The sequence below is a fragment of the Plecotus auritus genome (assembly GCF_963455305.1).
Source record: "Plecotus auritus genome assembly, chromosome: 7".
Taxonomy (NCBI): Eukaryota; Metazoa; Chordata; class Mammalia; order Chiroptera; family Vespertilionidae; genus Plecotus; species Plecotus auritus.
The window spans coordinates 34140548-34162601 of NC_137774.1; the positions used below are offsets into that span (position 1 = coordinate 34140548).

The following is a 22054-nucleotide window of genomic DNA, read 5'->3' on the forward strand; positions in this document are numbered from 1 at the left end:
CCATTTATGTGTTCATCCACTTACTTGCCCTGACGGGGGACAAACCCACAGCTCTGGTGTATTGGGTCAACACTCTAATCAGCTGAGCTACTCAGCCAGGGCTACTGTATAGTATTTAATTTCCTGATTATACTACACTGTATTCATTCTACTATTGGTAAACATTTGGGTTGTTTGAATTTCAGGGTCATTATTCATAATGCTGCTATGAATACTCTTGTGCATATATGTATGTATATTTCTGCTGGAAGTGGAATGGTTGGGTCAAAACCTATGCTATGTTCAGCTGTACTACATTCTGTCAAACAGATTTCCAAAGTGGTTGTATCAGCACACATTTTTACCAGCAGTGCATGAAAGTTCCAATTGCTCCACAGCCTCATCTACACTTGGTATTGTTACTCTTCTCCATTTTAGTCACCCTGGTGGGTGTGTAGTGATATCTTATCTTGGTTTTAATTTGCATTTCCCTGATGACTAATGAAGTTATGCAAGTTATTTCCATCATCCATTGCTATGTGATAAATCATCCCCAAACATGGAAACTTAAACTCTCTCACCATTTCAGGGGGCAGGATTTCAGGAGGTAGGCTGGGCCCAATTGGCTTGAGGTCTGTCAGATAGGGGTTGGAAGAGCTGGGGGCTGGCCAGGCATCTCTCTCTCTCTCTCTCTTTCACTCTCTCTCTCTCTCTTCATATAACTCAGGGCCTGTGTGTCTATCTGCTCGGGCTTCCTCACAGCACAGGGACCTCAGAACAGTCAGACTGCTTACATAGTGGTTAGAAGCTACATTGTCATGGTCTAGCCTCAGAAGTCACATAGCATCTACTATATTTTAATGATGTAAATAGTCACAAAATCCACTCAGTTTCGCCCTGACCGGTTTGGCTCAGTGGATAGAGCGTCGGCTTGCGGACTGAAGGGTCCCGGGTTCGATTCCGGTCAAGGGCATGTACCTTGGTTGCGGGCACATCCCCAGTGGGAGGTGTGCAGGAGGCAGCTGATCGATGTTTCTCTCTCATCGATGTTTCTAACTTTCTATCCCTCTACCTTCCTCTCTGTAAAAAACCAATAAAATATTTATTTAAAAAAAAAAAAATCCACTCAGTTTCAAGGGAAGGCGGCACAGGCTCTGCTTCTAATTGGAAGTCAAAGTCACATTGTAAGAGGAACAGGTGGAACAGAAGATATTGTTGCTACTATCTTTTGCAAAATACAGTCTTCCAAACACATCTTCATACATCCCTTGGCCATTCTGTGTAGGGCTTGAGCCTATCATTTGGCTATTATTCTGTATATTGTACTGCAATTAAAAAATAAAAAAGTTATATAAATGGAATCATATAGTATGCCACATTTTGGGATTAGCTTTTTTTGCTTAGCAAAGCTCCCTGGAGATTAATGTCTTACCAATCTTTTCTTTTGTAGTTACTGATTTTCATATTGTTTTAAAAAGTCTTTGCTTACCATAAGTTCATAAATATATTCTGTTATTTTCTACATGTTTTGTTATTTTACTTTCCACATTTAGATCTAGAATTGATCTGGAATTGATTTTGTGTACAATGTGAGGTTCATGGGCAAGAGCTCCCCACCCCCCAGATATCCAGTATCTTATTGAAAAGACTACTCTTTCCACATAGCTCTACATTGTCACTTTTGTCTTAAAACAAGTGTATTTTTGGACTCTTCATCCTATTCCATTGGTCTACTGTGTGCCAAGATCAATCACACTGTCTTAATGACTAAAACTTTTTAAAAAATATATTTTTATTGATTTCAGAGAGGAAAGGAGAGGGAGAGAGAGAGAAACATCAATGATGAGAATCACCCATTGGCTGCTTCCTGCATGGCCCCTACTGGGGATCAAGCCTGCAACCCAGGCATGTGCCCTTAGTCTGGAATCAAACCAGGGACCCTTCAGTCCGCAGGCTGATGCTCTATCCACTAAGCCAAACCAGCTAGGGCTTAATGACTAAAACTTTAAGTCTTTTTTTTTTTTTTTAAATATATATTTTATTGATATTTCACAGAGAGGAAGGGAGAGGGATAGAGAGCTAGAAACATCGATGAGAGAGAAACATCGATCAGCTGCCTCCTGCACACCTCCCACTGAGGATGTGCCCGCAACCAAGGTACATGCCCTTGACCGGAATCGAACCCGGGACCCTTCAGTCCGCAGGCCGACGCTCTATCCACTGAGCCAAACCGGTTTCGGCTAAAACTTTAAGTCTTGATACTAATAGTTAAATCCTCCAACTTTGCTCTTTTTCAAGTTTGTCTTGCTTATTCTTGGTCCTTTGGCAATTCCCTATAACTTTCATAATTAGTTTTTTTGTTTTTTGTTTTTTTAGGAGTTCAAGTGGCAGTGGCAAGATTTATTAAAGCGAAAGTACACTCTCAGAGAGGGAAAGAGAGCAGGAAGGCTTGAAGAGCAACTGCCCATAATTAGTTTGCCAATTAAAACTCTCTTGGAATTTTGATTGGGATTGTATTGAACCTATAGACCAATTGGGGAGAGTTATTATCTTTGCAATACTGAGTCTTCAAATTCATGAATATGGCATCTTGAAGGCATTTTTTTAAATTTCATTTTTTCTCTCATATCCAGTATGTCAGCAATTCTGCTTAGTTCAAAATATATACAGAATCTGAGTGCTTCTCCACCATCCGCATTGGTCAGTGGCCATCATATTCACCTGTATTATTGCAATACTGGTGATAAGCAGCTGGTCTCCCTGCTGCCTCGCTTACCCCTTTTCATCTATTCTCAGGAGGGTGTTTAGAGCAATGTTCTTATTGGGGTGTTTTGGTATTATGGGATGCAAGTCCTTTATCAGATATATGCTTGTAAATATTTTTTCTGACTGCACTTGCCTTTTTAAGTTTCTATGTATTTATTTATTTATGTACTTTATTTTTAATATATTTTTATTGATTTCAGAGAGGAAGGGAGAGGGAGAGAGAGATAGAAACATCAATGATGAGAGAGAATCATTGATTGGGTGCCTCCTGTACGCCCCACACTGGGGATAGAGCCTGCAACCCGGGCATATGCTCTGACCAGAATCAAACCATCACCCCCTGGTTCATAGGTCAAAGCTCAGCCACTGAGCCACGCCTGCTGGGCTTAAGTTCTTTTGATGAACAGACTTAATTATATGCTCTTATTTATCAATTTCGTCTTTAATGGTCTTCTTCCCCCCACCCCCACAAGAAATCTTGCCTATGCCAAGGTCATAAAGACATTCCCATTATTTTATAAGCTTTGTAATTTGAGTTTTGACTTTAGGTCTATGATCCATCTCAAACTAGTTTTTGTTTATGGAGGTGGGGGTTGTGATTAAATTTTTCCTTCATACAGATTCAGTTGTTCTAGGACCATTTTTAAAAAAGATTGGTCTTTTTTCCTTTTTTTAAAAAAATATATTTTATTGATTTTTTACAGAGAGGAAGGGAGAGGGGATAGAGAGTTAGAAACATTGATGAGAGAGAAACATTGATCAACTGCCTCTTGCACACCCCCTACTGGGGATGTGCCTGCAATCAAGGTACATGCCCTTGACCGGAATTGAACCTGGGACCCTTCAGTCGGCAGGCCGACGCTCTATCCACTGAGCCAAACCAGTTACCGTGTCTCTTTTCCTTGAAGACAAATCTTCACAGTGTTTAGAATGATCTTTTTATTATTATTATTTTTTGTTAATCCTCACCCAAAGGGAGAGAGAGAGAAACACAGAGAAAAACATCAATGTGAGATAATTTTCCATTGATAAATTTGTAAAATGAATAAGAGAGAGGGAAAGACAGAAACATCAATGTGAGAGAGACACATTGATTGCCTCCTGCATGAGCCCTGACCAGGGCCTGGACCAGGGAGGAGCCTGCATCCGAGGTACGTGCCCTTGACTGGAATTGAACCCAGGATCCTTTGGTCTGCAAGCTGACACTCCATCCACTGAGCCAAACTGGCTAGGGCAGAATGATCTTTTTAAATATGTCAGAGCACATCACACCTCTTTCAAAAACCTTCAGTCGTTTCCCATCTGAGAGTAATTGACCCAAATATGCCATTACAGTAAGGTTCCACATTTCCATCTTGACCTCATGTACTGCCACCCTCCCTGCTGCTCGTTCACTCATCACTTCCAAACACACTGACCTCCTTGCTGTTCTTTGATCATGACAGACACACTCCCATCTTGGAGGTCTTTGGTTGGGAAGCTCTGCCCCTCACATATCTGCATGCTTATTCTTTTACCTTTTAATTGAAAAATGTTTTATTTTCAGAGATGTCACCTTTGGGATTTAAAATAAGAGGTATAGAGAAATTGTTTGACAATACATGTAGTTTTAACCTTTATTTCTCAAATAGGTCTTCAACACCCTAAAATTTCAACACCCTCCCAAACTTTCTAGTTCTTTCAGAGTTTTATTTTTTTCTTAGTACATACCATCATGTAACATATTGTATACGTATTTAATTTTTCTTATTTCGTTTCCCCCACTTGAGTGCAAGCTCTAAAAGCTATGGATTTGTTCTGTTCATTGCAGTCTCCTCAGCATCTAGGACAATACCTGGAACATAGCAAGCGTTAGATAAATTTGTAAAATGAATAAGAATATTGAAGCCCAGAAAGATGAAGTTACTTGTTCAAGATGACATAGGTAATAAATAACTGAGCTAAAATTTAAACCCAAGCAGCCTAACTCCAGAGTTCATGCTCTTAAGCCTGAGAAGTGGACTCCATTACTGAGTGGGGCTCAGGATGGGCAGAGAGATACAGTGGACCCGAGAGTCCCTCTTCTTCTGCCTGAAATGGAGCCGGGCCTCCCAGAGCTCAGGTCTAGCCTCAGCAGCTGGGCCAATGGCTGCCCTGTCTCAGGATACTATTGGGGACACAGCAAGTGTGCTGATGCCCTCAAGTGGCTAGGGTGGGAAAGACAAAGTATAGCCTTCAGGCTGAAGGTGTATATGGGTGGGGTATCTGTTAGTTCTTGGTTCCCAGTCTCTCCCCTCACAGAAGACACAATATAGGGCATTGGCATAACAGATCTTTATTTTACCAGAAGGGATAGGCAGTGGGGCAGTGCAGCATCCAAGCCCCAGACCAAACATGCAGCATCCACATGCAGGAACAGCTACATAGGCTGGGGCAGGGCCCGTGCCAGGGGTGGGGGACTGGGACCACAGGACATCCACAGCACCCCTGGGTGCTTGGCCCTTGGGCCTCTCTGCCTCCACTAGAGCAAGGAGACAGAGGGCTGGGCTGCTCCCATGGCTGGGATCCTATCATTCTGGCCAGGAAGAAAGATGGCACAAAGAGTATGAAGTCTGGCCAGTCTACAGCACTCAATTCTGTACAGGGTTGGCACAGCCTTGCCCACTGGAAGGGTCTGGCCTCATACCCATAACAGAGCAGCCCTAGCAGGAAGAGGGTCTACAGAACTTTCTAGTCCCCAACAGGGCTAGACCCTGATCCCAGAAAGACTTAGCAAAGTTGGGACCAAGCCTCACTCCAGCAGGGACATGTCCACGAGGGGGACTTCCCTGAGCACAAGCAGGGGCCTCCTAAGGCAGTAGTTAACTGAGAGCTGTTATAGACAGGAGGCCTTGCTTCTGTGCCCCTGGCATGGGGTAGAAAGGTAAGGTATGAGAGCAGACCTGGGGTTGGGGAGGTGTGAAGTGAAGGGCAATGGCCTGGGTCTGTAGACCACTGCTATCTAGCCTGGAGGGGCTAGAGTGAGTGAGGCTGGGGTTTCCCAGGGAAGGGTTTAGGGCTGGAAAACCAGGCCAGGAGAGGGGCAGGTGGCCATTCTACCCAGACCCCCTGCACCCATGCTGAGGTCTGGACAAGGCCACAGGGAGGATGCACAGAGAACTTCAAGGCACCAGGATTCTGAAGAGCAGCAGGGCCACCCCTTACAGACAGACAGTGATTATAATAAACATCTTTAGCTTAAATTACATGTGTGTAAAGGATGGGTGGGAGGAAAGAGGGAGAGAAAAAGATAAACAGACAAAGGAAGAGGCATATGTACAGGAAGATGAGGGTGGAAGAGACACACCAGATAAATATGGCAGTGAATGTGAGGGTGTGGGGTAAAGAAGAGGAGGAAGGAGACAGACAGGAGAAGGGACGACAGCCAGAGAAGGCCTGAACACGCAGCAATTCTGGTCCCTACAAATAAGGCACCAGAGTCAGTAACATTCCCGTTGTTCCTGCAGTATTGAAACAGGTGCTGGAGGGAGGAGCGGGCAGCTGCTGAAGGGTGTGGGTTCTTCGGGAGCCTCACACCTGTACACCGGTGGCCTTCTGGATCAGGGGTATCTGTAAGGATGGGAGACGCCATGAGGCCATGGCTCTGGGGCCCACAACCGTTCCACATAGGTCAGTCCAGTAGGCTACCCAGGCAACCTCATCACAGCGAGCAAAGTACACACCTTGGATAGGTCCACGCCTGTGAGGGCATGCACGGAGGCAGGCAGCTCGGCCAGCAGTCGGTTCACTTCTGATGTCACCTTATTATTGTCCCCGGTGAGGACCACAATCTCATCGACTTTGGTCAATGGGGCTGCGACTTTGGCAGCAATCTAGCAGGTTGGGTGAGAGGAAAGTTTGGTTGGTTCTGACTCCGCCCACTTGCCCTGCCCAGCATCTCTCCCCTCCCCATCTCACCTAAACCCCCAAGCAGCCTGGGTGGCCCTTATTTGAAAGCCATACTCTGGATGCCTGTTGTAGGGTTCCTCCTCCTGCTGAATACTCCCCCATTTAATTTTTCTATTTATTTATTTTTAAAATATATTTTATTGATTTTTTACAGATTGGAAGGGAGAGGGATAGAGAGTTAGAAACATCGATGAGAGAGAAACATCGATCAGCTGCCTCTTGCACACCTCCTACTGGGTATGTGCCCGCAACCAAGGTACATACCCTTGACTGGAATCGAACCTGGGACCTTTCAGTGCGCAGGCCGATGCTCTATCCACTGAGCCAAACCAGTCAGGGCCCCCACTTAATTTTTCTAGCCAGTCTGTCGCTGTGTTCCTGACAAAGCCCAGAGAAATTCCTGCACTTGCCCAGCTAGTCCCAGCCTAGGTGGGAGCCTCACCTGGGGCAGGGCCTCCAGCACCATGGCCATCTTGGCTGAGTCCCCATATTTCTGGTAGGCCTCAGCCTTGAGCTTCATCCGCTCAGCCTCTGCCTTGCCCATTGCCTCGATGACTGCTGCTTCCGCCTCACCAATTTTTCGGATCTTCTCAGCCTCTGCCTGAGCCAAAAGGACTTGCTTCACCCTGAGGGAGTCCAGGTGCGGCAGGATCAGTGGGATGTACTAAGGGTCCCTCAAGCCTTGTCTAGGGGTAGGCAAACCCTCAAGCCCTCTGCTCTGGCAGGTGGTATCAGGGTGGGGGACCCGTGAAGGGGGTGCCCTGGCATTCTGGCTCAGGCCAGGGAGAGGTATGGGCTTCCAGATGCAAACAGAAGAGGATATTAACCAGGATGCTGTGTCAAGCACCATTCCAGGCCCTCAAACCTCCTTTATCTAATTCAGTTCTCCTAACAATAAAGCCATGTTCTTCACAGTGAGTGAACAGGATGGAGGAGTACTGGCTTCTAAACTGTGGTCAGGAGAGCGGGGGAGTGCGTGCACGGCAGAGGAGCCTGACTGCCGCCAGCCCGCCGCCCAGAGCACTCACTTTTCGCCCTCGGCTATCTGCTGCATGCGGTGTGCCTCTGCCTCAGCGGGGCGGCGCACTGTGGCAATGAGCTCCTTGTCTGTGCGCAGGATCTCCTGTGTCTCCACTGCAATCTGCTTCTTACGCTGCACAACCTCAATCTCAATCTCTTCTTGCCGAATCTTCTGCTGCTCGCGGGCCCCTTGTAGCTCATAGGCCAGCTGGGCCTCAGCTGTCTGCGGCAGAAGTGTGGTTAGCATGTCAGAGGCTAGTTGCCAAGTCTTGAGTCCTAAGCCCCAACCCAGGTGCCCTATGGCTCCTCACCTTGACATTGACTTCCTCACTGAAGGCTGACTTCTGCAGCTCGAAGGCTCGCTTGGAGTCAGCGATTTTGGTGTCTGCCATGAACTTCACGTCCAGCATCTCCCTCTTGCACTCGGCTTCCTGGGATCAGGAGGGGCATGTGCTGAGGGTCCTCTGAGAAACCATGGTCCCACCACCCCTGAGTTCCCTGTTCCTGGGGGCGGGAAGGAGAATCCACATACCCGGATGCCTGCATCCCGCTCGGCCTCAGCCACCCCGATGTCAGCATCTCTCTGTACAACAGCAGTCTGCGTCTTGCCCAGGGAGCTCAGATAGTCCACTTTGTCATACACATCCTGGGGAGGGAAGGTAGAGGGAGTCATCCCTTGAACAGTTTCTAAGCATTTTTTTAATTGATTTGAGAGAGAAACACTGATTTGTTGTTCGACTTATTTATGCATTCATTGGTTGCTTCTTGTATGTGCCCTGAGAGATCAAACCCGTAACCTTGGCATATTGGGACAATACTCTCCCTAGGGATAGTTATAAGCACAAAGATTCCCCTCCTGCCAAGTCCCCCACTCCCAGATTTAGGGGACTACAGTTTTCCCCTCAACCGCACCTTGATGGTAAAGCTGAGGATCTCGATGCCCATGCGGCCAACGTCAGGGGCTGCCACCTCCCGCACCAGCTTGGCAAACTGGTCCCGGTCCTGATAAATCTGCTCCACAGTCAGGGTGCCTGGGGGCAGAAGGATCATGGGCTGGCTCCCCAGGGACCTAGCCAGCTAGGAAAGGGAGGAGGCATGCAAGTAGAGGTCTGAGTATATGCAGAGTTGTGCAGTCTGAGCTGGGTCTTCCTGGTTTCTTCTTAACTGCTTAGCGCCAAGCCTCCTTCTGCAGAGTCCAGGCTGGATGAAGAAAAGTGTTCTAAGCAGCACTAGGTGCCTGATCAGACTGGCAGCCCCTCACCCCCCCACCCTTCACTCAATGCCCTCCCCTTCACTCAAGTCACCTGAAGTTCTGAAACGAAATACTTGAGGAAAAATGTTTCAGCTTTTCATCTAGAAACCTTGGTGGTCTGACAGAACCCCCGCCCCCTCCCTGGCCCTGGTTTGGGGCCCTGTGATGCTCCTCAGGGCAGCAGAGGGGTCCCTGGGCTGGGCAGGGTCTCACCGAGGATGGAGCGCAGGTGCCCCTCCAGGGTCTGCAGGACGACATTCTTGATGTCCTGCACATTCTTGCCCAGGAACTGCTCGCAGGCCACAGCCAGAAGTTCCTTCTCCGTCATGATCTTCACCTGCCAGTGGGCACAAAGGTGCCTGAGCCAGGATGAAGGGAGCAGATGGAGGCTCCAGACCCAGTGTGGAGGATGGTGGCTATGTCCCTCCCCTCCTTTTTCAGTCCTGGTCTGGGGGCGGGGGTGGAGTCTGTCTGAGGCCTCTAGTGGGGATAGCACACAAGAATTCTCACATTGAGAAATTTCATCCTTATTGGCAGCCCAGGCCCTGATGTGGCCTCTCTCCTGGGCATGTGGGACTTGTCCCCGCACCCTTCCAGTCCACGTGCTTGTCCCTCATTAGCCAATTTCTCCCTTGCAGGCTCCCCACAGGTGGGAGACCTGAAGACTGAGGGGTAGAGAATGCCAAAAGGACAATGAACAATAGGGACAGAGACAGACACACTAGGAAAGAGAGCCTAGATAGGGCAGGGGGTAGGTCCAGGGGGTGCCACCCAAACCCTTCCTGAGATACTAAGCCAACAACCCCCACACCAGAGGCCTACAGCACTGTTGATTCTCTCTGCTCTGTGAAGTTGAGAGGGGGACTAGGGCAGGAAGCCCCTCACCCAGGCACCAAGTTGGGAACATAACAGTCTCCGACTCCAGAGCCTGCCTGACATGACCTCATCCTCTGGTCCCCACACCTCCAGCCCCCTACCCAGGGAACAGGGAAGGGCCTGGATTCTGGGGCTTGGCAGTTGCGACACCTGCAAAGAATGGGATGGGGTTAGTGCGACAGGAGCCCTCAGCACTGGTTCTGTCCCTCACGGGCCCGCTGAGGAGAAAAGGGGTGTCCGTTAGTTCTGCTGGGTGGCCAAGGGGCCAAGAGAGCACGTTCCAGTGGCGATGACCCTCTTTTGGAAGGGGGGCGGGGGTAGTGGTGCTGGAGAGAGAATGCCCCTGGCTGTTGTCTTCTCCTCCCCCCCAAATCCCAGCACAGGATGAGGCAGCTCAACGGTCATGCGCAGGGCTGCTGAGTTACTATACCTGGGCGACACCCGTCACAGTTAAAGCTACCCCCTCGGCCGTCTCTACGTCCTCGCAGCGGGGCTGCAACGTCATAATCTCTAGGGAAATCCTGCCAAGAAATGCAAAACAGGGGCATGGGTCTGGGGGCCCAGGGCCTGGGGTGTGGGGGAAGAGTCCAATACCTCACTGCTCCGGCTGGGATTGGCCAGCGGTCCTGTGCAGAGAAGGGTGGGGAGGATCCCCAAGGGGTCGTGGCTGGCAGTATGTGTGAAGGGGGTGGGTGGGGAGGCAGGGCAGGGTGATGCAGGTGCCTGCAGGGGGAGTGTGAGTGTGCTATTCCTGTGTATACTGCCTCTGCTGAAATCAGCCTGGCTTAAAGAGTGGGAAAAGGAAGCAGAGAAGTGGTTGTGGTGGTCTAGGCTGGGGAGAGTCCAGGAGCAGCTGTGTGTGTATATCCCAGGAGAGCAAGTAAGCACTGGTACTCCAGGCTGTGCTGTGTAGGTTGTTCACGGTGCCATCTGAACCTTCCCCGGGGCCTCACCTGTCCCGGGTGTGCTCAGCACTCCAGGATGCCCCGGGAGGCTGCCTACAAGGCTCTGCTTGCTGGTCTGGCTGGCTGGGAGTACCCACTGCTGGCCATGATGAGGGGATCCTGCATCTGCCCCTTGCCAGGGAAGCCCTGCCTGGTCTCTCCGCCTGCCAGCAGACTATGAGGTGAAGCTTACCCTCTGGGGTTGGGCCCAGGTGGTCAAGTTGGGAATGGGGCCACACTAGAGCTTCCTGGCCAAAAAGTGCTAGAAAGGCTTGTTCTACCCAGACAATCTGAGGCCTCAAGGGTCCACATCACCCGTTTAAAAAGGACCTAAGCATTTGCAGTTATATCAAGCAGAGTAGTGGATTTGGAGGCAGGTGGGCTGCTTTAGACAGGAGGTGAGGCAGGCCAGGGCCCTGCCTAAAGGGCTCTGAGCTCCTCAGGCCTCTGTGCTGAAGCCTGCCCTCCCACGGCTAAAAGGGGCAAGTGAGATGGGCGGTCCCCTTCCCAATTAGAGATGGCAGGGTGGGTGAGGAAGGGAGTAGTGGTACAGTTTTTGCCTGCAAAGGCTGAAGGGCAATATCATGCAGAGGGAAGGGGATGGGTAAGATGACACTTAGGTCTCTTCTTGTAATGGGAACTGCTCATGACAAAGAGAGCACTTGCAGTTACTAAATGCCCTGGCTGAGGGATGAATTCCATCAGCTACAGCTACGTGGCAATGAAGAGGGAGACACCAGGTTACTTGCTTTTCAGAGTAAACACATATTCATAATAAAGCTTGGGTTTCTCTAGCACTCTTTTTCCAAAATCCCCAAAGTGCCCTCATATTGTTTCACTTGCCTTTCCAATATCCCTACATGGCACAGAGAGGACATGATTCTCCCCATCCATTTCACAGATGGGAAAACAAAGCCTGGTGACAAGAGATCTGCTCAAGGGCCTCTCAACAAAGCATTAGGGGTAGGGAACGGCCAAGGCTCTTTTTGCTCAGGCCTGTCAAGAAGATTGAAGGGGTCAAAGGGGCTGGGTGAATAGAACTCCCCATGAGACCTATCTTCTGGCCTTGCAAGGAGGGGGGCTAGGGCTTGACACTAGGGCGTCAGCCTGGAGAAGAGGCTAGCAAGGGGCTCTGTGGTACCTGGAGGACCAGGACTTCATCAGCTGTAGATAGGACTGAACCCACCCAACCCAGACAGCCCAGCTCTATCACGTAAGGGCCTGTGTCTCCTGCCTCAACTCACTCCCAATTTAGGCTTTCATCCAAGGACACCAACTGGCAGACTTTGACAGAGATTCCAGAATCCGTTGTTCTTTCCCCACTAGCAGCCCCAGTGGGTGAGGGCAAGGGAGCTGGGATTCTACAGGGCTCTATCCTGGTACTCAGACCAGCAGAGGTGGGAACAGAGAGGAGAGAGGCCCACTCTCGGGAGGGCAGTCCATTTGTCCTGCCTGCCAGGCCCCACAGGGCAGGAAGAGAGAAGGTTAGACACAGAGGAGGAAGCAGGTGGGTTATTACCTGTGCAACCCCTGTTACGAATAGCGGGACCCCCTCCGACGTCTCAATATTCTCACAGCGACACAGGATGGTCATAACCTCCAGAGACAGTCTGAGGAGCAGCCGGGGGTGGGGAGAGGCAGGGGCAGGAAGGGGTAGGAGGGGACACAGCAAACACACACAGTGGTTACTAGATAAGCACCGATGCCTGATGCCTGGGGGCAGGGTAGCTCTCCATACTTCAGCCCCCCACTGCCAGCTCAGCCTAGGGCTGTAGGGGGACAAAGACACCCATTTGCTGGCCTGACACCTCTGGGTCTCTTCTCTAGCCCCCATACTCTTCCAAGGAGTTGCTGCTGGGCTGGGAAAAGAGCCTGTTGATGCCCTGGACCTATGATCTGAGGTCAGGAGGCCTGTGCACAGGGCACCTGGGCTGCTCACCACCTGCTCCCCGGGAGATTTCTGGCATGATCAGGGAGACTTAGCCTCAGCTCCACACTCCAAACACAGGCAAACCTGTGTTTCCAGAAACTGGGAGAGGGAGGTCATTCTGGGGTTTAATGAGCCACAGCAAATACCCAATTCTGCTTGGGGCACACAAGCTCAAGGTCTGTGCTACATATCACTAAGAAGGCAATTTAGGACCCTGGCCGGTTGCTCAGTGGTTAGCGTACTGGCCCTTGGCTCGGACCAAAGGGTCTCGGGTTCAATTCCTGGTCAAAGGCATGTACCTCAGTTGTGGGTTTGATCCCCACCCCAGTTGGGGCGTGTGCAACAGGGAACCAATCGCTCTCTCTCCCTCTCTCTTCCCCTACCCCCTCCTCCCTTTTACTCTGTCTGAAAACCAATGGGAAAAATATCCTTAGGTGAGGATTAAAAAAAAAAATTTAGGGCCAGAAAAGTCCAAAGAAAAATTTGGATTTTCTGATTTGGGGGTGCAGGTGTCAAGGAAGGCTGGGGGAGAAAGTGTGCCCCTGCCGGAATATTCACAGGGACAACTGGGAGATGACAGAGCAATTCACTTTGGAATTTCCAATGTTGGGCACAGGCAGGGAAGAGTCACGGTAAAGAAAACAAGGCGCCTCTAAGCCACTTGGCCCACCCTATTTGGGCTACTTGGGCCTCCCCAGGGCAGCGTGTGTGTGCAAATGTGTATAGGGAAGTGGTCTAGGCAGAGGCCAGTCTGTGGACAGCGTGGAAGGTTGCCTTGAACCAGAGGAAGGGAGGACAGAGACTGAGGCTGAAGGAACAGAAGCAAGTAGTTTGGGGTAATGGGAAACCCTCACCTCAACTCTCACATGCCACCCTGGGGGTTCTGGCCATGCAGTGTGCAAAGGCTGCCTTCTTTCAAGCTCCTACCACTAGCACCCTAAGGCTGGAGAGAACTCTTGACCTGGCTCAGACAGGAAACCACCAAGCTCTCTTCTGGGGAAGGAGGAGAGAGGGAGATAGCAGGATGGGAAGGAAGGAGGGAAGGAAGGAGGGAGGGAAAGAGGGAAGACAGGAGGCTGCAGCTCAGATGCCAGAGGTGGAGGAATCGCCCAGGTAAGGAGAGAGCCGCCTATATCATGATAATATGGGACGTGGCAGCAAAGTGCAGCAGAAGGGACTTCACAGAGCCTGGAGAAGACAGCTGACACCGAGAGTGGGTGACGTGTAGGACAGCTGTGGAAAGTACCTCGAAAAGGAGGCTGAGGATCCGGGCTGGGTTAGCAGCCTCTCCTCTGACCTGAGAGGCTCCTTCTGGTCTAGGGAAATAAAGGCCTGGGTTTGTAGCGATGTCCCCCAAGCAGGCTAGGGGTTGGGGAAAGAGGCACCCCCAGAATAGGGCCCAAGAAGGAGAGGGGCTGCAGACTCAGACTGCCCAGCAAGTGGGACAAGAGGGAGAATGCTGAGCCTGGCTGTGTGAGATTGGTTTCCTAGGACAAGGTACAAGATCTTCCACCCCTCACTTCCAAACCTGCCATCAGAGAAGCCTGGCTCAGTCTTGGGGTTCTGATCCCTGGAGCAAGGAGCGGGAGTGGGGGACAGAGCTGCAGAGTTGTTGCCTTAGCAGTGGCTGCCCATGCAGGACCCATCTCTGGGCAAGCTGCAAGTTCTCTGGACCTCGCTGTACACTGAGGTGCTTGGACAGGACACTCTGTTGTCCCAGGACTGCAGGGCATATGGGGTGGCAGTGTCTCTGGAGAGGACAACCCCTGGTTTCTGACAGGGCAACTGGCCCACTCAAAAGTGCCCATGAGCCTCCTGAGAGGAAGCCGTGACCAGTATTGATTGCTCCCTGATGCTTTTGGCCTTGAGCCAGAAGAGTCCCCCAGAATCCCACTCAGGCAGAGCAAAGTGAGGGGAGAGATGGGAAAGTGGGAGGGGTTACAGGGCAATCAGTGAAGTTTAAAAATTGTGACATGCTTCCCATGCCCTGGATCCTAGCTGACATTTTCAGACTCCCTGGAACCTCAGGCTCTGGCAGCTCAGTGAAGCCATGGGACTTCTATCTGCTGCCTGGTGGGGCTGGGGTGGAGGGGGATTTCCACTGGAATCTCCAGGATGACACCCCCTCCCCCACATGCCCGTGCCGTCAAAGCTCTGCTGCCCTTCTGGCCTGGGTCCTGGCCTGGAAGGATCTGGGTCCCTCCCCTGATAGCCTATAGCCAGGAGGGGGTGATAGCGGAAAGGTGGTGGCAGTGAGGGTAGCAGGAAAGGTCCAGGTTGAATCTGGCCCTGCCAGGGGCTCTGGAGGAGCCAGAAGGTATAGCCTTATGATAGTTCCTCTGGGGAGCTGAAATATCCCTTCCTCTAGTCTTTCCATACTGATTTAGGAAGTCCAGACCTGGCTTGCCCACCCTGGCACTAATTCCTTAGATCTCCACTCCTGTCTCTAACCCACTGCTATTCGAGAGCCACTTCAGACTGGACATGTATTCTCTGCTATTTAGCGTTTGCCTGCATTTCCCAGGGTCCGTAAAGGTGAGGGTGCATGTTAGGGGTCTCTTCAGCTTTCTCTCCCTCCCTAGACTCACTCTGAATAGGGTGTAGAATTAAAGCTTCACAAGTAACTTTGAGCTAAAATTAGGGCATTAGGATTCTGCCTGGGCAGAACCCTGAATTCTCTGGGCCAGAGCGAGGCCTCCAATGGAAAAAAGTACACCCACTAAGGAGGAGGTGCCGATGGATAAGACCTCCAGCATCCCTGTGCAACCCATCCTGCCTGCTTCTCTGGAGACTCCCACCCCCAGAATGAAATGTGGCAAATGGCAGATGCTCTATCTGATCTGTGGGGAGACAGGGGAAAGCTGAAAACCCTCTCTCCCTTGCCCACCAGGATGCCAGTTTCCCTGAGCCCCCAGGTCCTTACCTCTGAGTGTCAGAGATACACCACCAGGCCCAGGCCCAGCCGCCAAACACATACTGTTTATAGTCCGAACCACAACAGCCCCCTGGAGAACAAAGCAAAACATTGCTGGTCAATCAGCTCTTGGGTTTGTCTATCCCCAATTCCTCCAACAGCAACCCTGGGCCTTTACCTGCTCAGACACTTAAATCGCATTTTGAGTGCCAGGTGCTGGCTGAGGTTACACATAAATGGGAGACATGCCCTTAAGGGTCTTGGAATCTAGTTAGGTAGATAGGCAGTTTGCATAAAAAGGAGGATATCCAATGAGTAGATCAGAACATATGTGCTTTCAGAGAACAGGAGAGGTCAATGGGCAGGGATGAGCAGCAAAAGCTTTCATCTTTCAGTCAGCCATTCATTTAGCAAAGAAGTAGAGTATTTTCTCTGCTAGGAATAGAAATGAAGGTGATAAGTCCCATCTTGAAGGAGATAAGACTAGGAGGAGGGACCTACTTTTTTTTTTAGATGATTGTAATGCCATGCAATTCACCTATTATCAGGGCAGGTGCAGATAGGGAGGGAATGCAGTCCCCTACCCCTCACACACTGGGAGATTGCTGGGAGGGAGGGAGACTCGAGCCAAGGTGGGAGCCTTGCTCAAGCCTGGCAGACACATCTCGGTGAGGCTGCTCCTATATTCCCAGGGGTTCAGAGTGACTTTGTTCCTCTTGTGGGAGCAGATAGAGAAGGCAAGACCTCAAAACAAAGGCCAATTCATGGTACCAATGGGAAGAGTGAAGATAAAGGGAAAAGGTCTAAAAAGAAAGTGCTCCTGGAAACTATGTACCAACTAAACAGAATATGAATCTGGCCTGGACCCAGATTCATGCTGTGGACATGTTCGGCATGCTCACTGTACAGAAAATGAGAAAAATCGATTCCTGAAATTCTTGTTGTAAACCCTCCAGCAAATGCCAAAATTACTCAAGTTCAAGAAAACTTGCGTAAAAGCTGGAGGGGCAGTTCACGTGTAGTGAAAAGAAATGTACAGGAAACATGATTCAAAGGAAATGTGATTGTTTATTAAAAAAACAAAACAAAGGAAATATGATTGGGGAAAAAAGTCAGTGGATGCCTATGTTCACAAACTGGGGTTTTAAGGAAAGCCTTAGGGTATTTGCCTCCCAAGGTCAAGGATCAGGGATAGTTTCCTGTAGCTGAGTAACAGTGTCTATGAGGACACATAGCAAGGGACAAGCTGGTGATGGGGGAGGGCAGATCACAGAGTGTCTCAGGTATCAGGCCAAGGAGCTGTGTGTGTGTGTGTGTTTAAGAGAGAGAGAGAGAGAGAGAGAGAGAGAGAAAGAGTGAGAGAGAGAGAGGGAGAGATGGGGGGCCACAAAGAGATTTAAACTGGGGAGCAACAAGCCCTGGCCGGGTAGCTCATTTGGTTACAGCGTAGTCCCTATATGCCAAGGTTTTGGGTTCAATCCCCAGTCAGGGCCCATACAAGAATCAACCAATGAATGCATGAAAAAGAGGAATAACAAAAAAAAAAAAAAAAAAAAAAAAAAAGAAAAAGAGGAATAACAAACTGATGTTTCCCTCTCTTTCTCCTCTCCCTCCCTCTCTCTCTCAAAAATCAATAAATTAAAAACACACACCCTATTTTTAGTTTTATGAATATAAAATTACATTTGCATTTTAGAAACACTCCTTTGCACAAGGAGGAAGATGCTGGGGTCAGGGAGATTGGGCCGAAGCCTCGTGCAGTGGCTGACGTTGAGGGATAACTCCTAGAGAACTTCCTGTGTAAGTGGAAAGGTTCTGTAGCTGCACTGTGAACAATGGCAGCCCCTAGCCACAGGTGGCTATTGAGCATTTGAAATGTGGCTGCTCCAACTGAGGAAATGAATTTTAATTTAATTGATTAAATTGAAGTAGCCATTTGTGGCTACTGGATACCATACTGGTGTAGCTCTACAGTCCAGGTTTGGGTGAGTGGTGAAGCAACCAAAACAGACACAACGGAGAGAACCTCAAACTGGAGAGAAGTTTTGGATGAGTGGAGGTGAAGGAACAAAGTCTCCAGGAGTGCAGAGGGCCTGCAGGTTCATGAACTGGCATCTGAGACTGCTCACAAAACAGCCAAATCCGTTTCCTGGGGCTGCTGCTGTGCACAGTGGGCAAGTAGCTGGGCCAGAGGTCCAGGGAGCGAAGATCAGCCCACATGTGAGTAGAGGTAGGAAGAGGAGGTCTTAGGTCTCTGTTTCTTTGTGGTGCAAATACCTGTTCACAGGGCTGCTGTTCAATGGAAGCTATTGCAGGCTTCTCTGCCCTGGGGAGTGGGGTATAGGAGGCTTCTAAGGACAAGCAGTCAATCTGAAACCTAAACCATCTCAGGATCCAATGAAATTGGAAGAAGGTCAAAAATCACAGCTTGTTTCACTTCTTCTGGCCTGGTGGGGGCTGGGGCCTGGCTGCCTCCAGCCAGCTCCAGGGCACTTCTCCATGTGCTGGGGAGGCGGTAGTGGTGGTAGGGTGGGCTAGGGGGAGGTCTGGGGTGACGGTTAGGGGATGTCAACCCTTTACCTTTAACTCAGTCTTTGACCTTGGGAGCAGGCCGCCACACACAGCTCAAGCTGGGCCTTGGCCAAGAGCAACATGGCCAGGTTCCCAGGGGTAGCAACAACAGGAAGCTGGGGTTGCCAGACTACCCCGTCCCCAGAAGCCTCCTCTTCTGGAAGGCATCTTCCTCCCTGCTTCCTGCTCACACTGAGCCTGAGCACCATTCCCAAAAGAGAACACTTAGGTGTCCCTTCCTTGCCTGTCCTAATTCCCACTGCTTGAGACCTGAAAGTTCTCCCTAATTTTATCTCACTTTTTCTAAACCAACTTGCTTTCTTTGTCTATCCTTCACCAAGCTGAAGAATAACAAAACACCCCTAGATAACCTCCACCCCACTCTTAGCCCCTCCCCAGACACATTCTGCCCTCTCAGGGAAACCCCTTCCCTTCCTATCCTTCCCTCTCCCACTTTCTCCTTCTTATTAGTCTAGAAAAACCATACTCTACAAGGGGGATTTAGCCTTTTTTTGAGCCACAAACATCCTTAGGAGTCCAGCAATGCTGGAATGTTCATAAATGCATAAAATAAAATTCATAAGAAACAAATTATATTAAGTTATAAAAATATTAAAACCACCAAATATGTGGTATAGTGGGACATATAATACATAGTAATATGTGTGATAGTGTAATACATTAAATAAGGTCTATGGTAGATCTAATAATTGGCTTAATTTCAAAGTAGTGATGAACATAAATGATTTAAAAATATTTTTATTGATATCAGAGAGAAAGGGAGAGGGAGAGATAGAAACATCAATGATGAAAAAAAAAAAAAGAAACATCAATGACGAGAGAATCATTGATCAGCTGCCTCCTGCATGCCCCACACTGGGGATCCAGCCCAGAAATCCGGGTATGTGCCCTGACCTGAAATGGAACCTCGACCTCCTGGTTCAAAGGTCGACACTCAACCACTGAGCCATGCCAGCTGGGCCATAAATGATTGTTAAGGTATTACAACAAATGCAGTTTAGTAAGAAAGTATCTGCTAATACCATTATGGACTGTCACTGACATTCATAATCATAGGAGACACTAAATATAAATGCACTTTTCTCCCCATCCAAATGTACAGACGTCTACATTCTATCCACAATCCCAGGTTAAGAAACTCTGACCTATTATGGAGATGAGAGAATTATGTACGGTATTTGGATTCCCCTTTCAAAAATCCCAAAACAGAAATAAAGTAAAAGGTTTTATATTATAGAATGGAGGAGGAAGGTTAGACAATCAGAAGAACCTCCAGACTTCTCAGGTGAAGAAGATGACCATGAGATATATCAGCCTCCTTCTTCTGAAACTAGAGTTTGTGAGATGCTCCTGGACTTAGATACAAGCCAAGTAACCAGGTGGGGCGGGGCTGGGAGTAGTCACTCCTTTCTCCTGGGAGTCCACGTGCAAGAGAGAGCTGCATCTCAGTTTGATCACTTCAAATCCCAAGGTACTATTATGCTAGGCATCATCTTTCCCTCTTCTCTCGCACCCTTCTTTGACTCCAGCACCCTCAATTCTCAGCATAGCCTCCTTTCCCCACCCCTAAAATAGCTTCCAAATTAGCACTGCATCTGCCTCTGGCAAGAGGACCTCGTTTCTGACAACTGGAAGGTACAGAGCAGTCTATCTCAGGGGTTCCTTTCACCCCTCTCCAAAGAAGATTGGAGCTTTTATCTCCTTAGCTCAGAGACCAGGCTTCCAGAAAGAAACTCACAAGAGAAACGAAGTAGCTCAGTTGGTTAAAGGATTGTCCCGATAAGCCAAGGCTGTGGGTTCAGTTCCCAGTCATGGTACATACAAGAATCAACCAGTGTATGCATAAATGGCTGGAACAACAAGTTAATACTTTTCTCTCTTAAAAAAAAAATCTATGAAAAAAAAAAAAAGAAGTCCGGCTGGTGTGGATCAGTGGTTGGGCATCCATCCATGAACTAAGGGGTCACCAATCTGACTTCCGGTCAGGGCTCATACCCAGGTTGCAGGCTCGATATCCAGTAGGGGGTGTGTAGGAGGCAGACGATCTATGAAGTTTCTGTTTCTCTCTCATCGATGTTTCTCTCTATCCCTCTCCCTCCCTTCCTCTCTAAAAACCAATAAAAACATATTTAAAAGAAAAAAAAAACCCATAATGCAGATTCGGGTTCTAAAACCTTCTTTAGGAGTGGGGGCTGGGAGGCTAGTCCAGGTCTTACAGAAGTAGGTGCAAATTTGGCCTCAGTCGCCCTAGCTGCTTTGGCTCAGTGGATAGAGTGTCGGCCTGCGAACCAAAGAGTCCTAGGTTCGATTCCAGTCAAGGGCACATGCACAGGGTTGCAGGCCCCATCTCCAATAGGGGGCGTGTCCAGTAGGGGGCGTGCAGGAGGCAGCCAATTAATGATTCTCTCTCATCATTGACATTTCTATCTTCTCTTCTCTCTGCTTCTCTGAAATTAATAAAAATAATCTTATCTCCCCCTACAGGAGTAAGAGCCCTCTCAGGGAGAGGGGGGATTTCCTACCCAGTGAAGAGACTGATTTTAAGATCCAGACTGTGCCAGAAGCCATGTTCTGGGGTAAAAGTTTTCAATGGATTTATCAATCTTTCCCAAAGGTGGGCAGCTATAATACCTGGCTTAGCCTACCCGCTTCTACCTCCTGTAGACAGCTGTAAAACTCTGTGCACAGGCTTAAAATCGGCATTGAGAGTGGAAAGTAAGACATGAGGCCTCCAAGGTGTCAGGAACAACGGACCCTCCCTAGCACCTGCAATCGAGGGCTGCTGTACAAGCTAGTGCCTTGAAAGGCTTCAGCCACCTTCCAAGAAACCCAAATATACAATTTAAAAGGCAGCCTTAAGACAAAATACCTCTCCCCTCCCCTAATACTGCGGAGTCTCCAAGCCCCACCTAAGCGCACAGAAATTCTGGAGCTTGCAGCATTTTGCAACAGGGACAGCACAAACCAGAACCCGATTTCTCAACCTGTAGAGGCCGCACCCAGCTCAATGCCAGGAAACCCCAGCAAGCCCCAGCCTGCTGGGGATTAACGGGTCTCCGAGTGCCCGGAGAAATGATGTGTCCCAGGGCCTCTCTCCCCACGTAGGCACCTGCTCTTCAGAGCTGCGCGACCCACCCCAAGTCCCGGGCGCTGGAATTCAGCCAAACCGCTGTTCCTCTCCCTCTCGGAACCCCACAGCTTCAGTTCGGGATCTCCGCCTCCCCTCCCCCCAAGGCCACGGAGGGGGGACGTGTCTAGAGAGGAGGCGGAGAAAGGAGGGGATAAACATGGAAACAACACGCTGTAGGGGAGGAGCCCTGGTGGGCGCCGAGCACCGAAGGTGTATGGGGGATTCTCCGGGAAGGTCTCGGGTGCCGCCCGGAGCGCAGTAGACTCAGGCCCGATTCTCGGGGTCCCGACCTCGTCTCCCCGCGGCACTGCCCTCTACCCTCGGGGGCCTTCCCTGGCCTACTCTTCCCCGTCGCTCCCCAGCCCGAGACCCCTCCTCATCCACCTTTTCAGGCACAGCGCCACTCGACCCCCAACACCGTCCGCACTGGGTGCCCCAGCCCCAACACCGTCCGCACTGGGCGCCCCAGCCCCACCTCTCTCGCTGTCCCCTCACCTGAAACCACCAGCGCCTCGTTGGGCCCCACCGTGTGGCAATTGCCCATGGCACCGACGGGACGAAGGCCCCCAGGGGCCGCAGAGACCTGGACGGACAGCAGTAGGCAGCCCGCACTCCGCTCCCACCGCACCGCGGGCCGCGCCCAGCCAATCGCGCCACCCACAGCGGCCGCCGCCTGCCCACCAGCGCCCCTCCGCGGTCGCGGCCCCGCCGGAAGTGGGGCGGC

The 22054-nt window shown here is 50.0% G+C and overlaps 1 protein-coding gene across 4 annotated transcripts; it reads right to left on the reverse strand.

Moving 5' to 3' along the window:
- Positions 1-4338: 4338 nt before the first annotated feature.
- On the reverse strand, positions 4339-22040 carry FLOT2 (flotillin 2). 4 transcript variants are annotated; one of them, XM_080682230.1, is made up of 12 exons: positions 21826-22029; positions 15618-15699; positions 12284-12374; positions 10251-10341; positions 9158-9281; positions 8605-8723; positions 8225-8338; positions 8004-8123; positions 7701-7915; positions 7115-7298; positions 6447-6596; positions 4339-6333 (listed from the first exon to the last, which is right to left on the reverse strand). In XM_080682230.1, exons 4-12 carry the CDS (start codon positions 10323-10325, stop codon positions 6295-6297), a joined length of 1140 nt encoding a protein of 379 aa, XP_080538356.1. In that variant the 5' UTR covers positions 10326-10341; positions 12284-12374; positions 15618-15699; positions 21826-22029; the 3' UTR covers positions 4339-6294. The 4 variants fall into 4 exon arrangements, with proteins under 4 accessions (XP_080538356.1, XP_080538354.1, XP_080538355.1 ...); XM_080682228.1 differs by lacking the exon at positions 12284-12374 and having other exon boundaries at positions 21826-22040; XM_080682229.1 differs by lacking the exon at positions 10251-10341 and having other exon boundaries at positions 21826-22040.
- Between the last annotated feature and the right edge of the window lie 14 nt (positions 22041-22054).

Coding starts and splice junctions, on each gene's coding strand:
- FLOT2 (XM_080682228.1), bottom strand. CDS start 21,874: ATGGGCAATTGCCACACGGTGGGGCCCAACGAGGCGCTGGTGGTTTCA. Junction 8,339..8,604: donor TCCTCAGCTTTACCATCAAG/GTGCGGTTGAGG, acceptor TTCCCTCCCCAG/GATGTGTATGACAAAGTGGA. Junction 8,124..8,224: donor AGCGGGATGCAGGCATCCGG/GTATGTGGATTC, acceptor TCCTGATCCCAG/GAAGCCGAGTGCAAGAGGGA.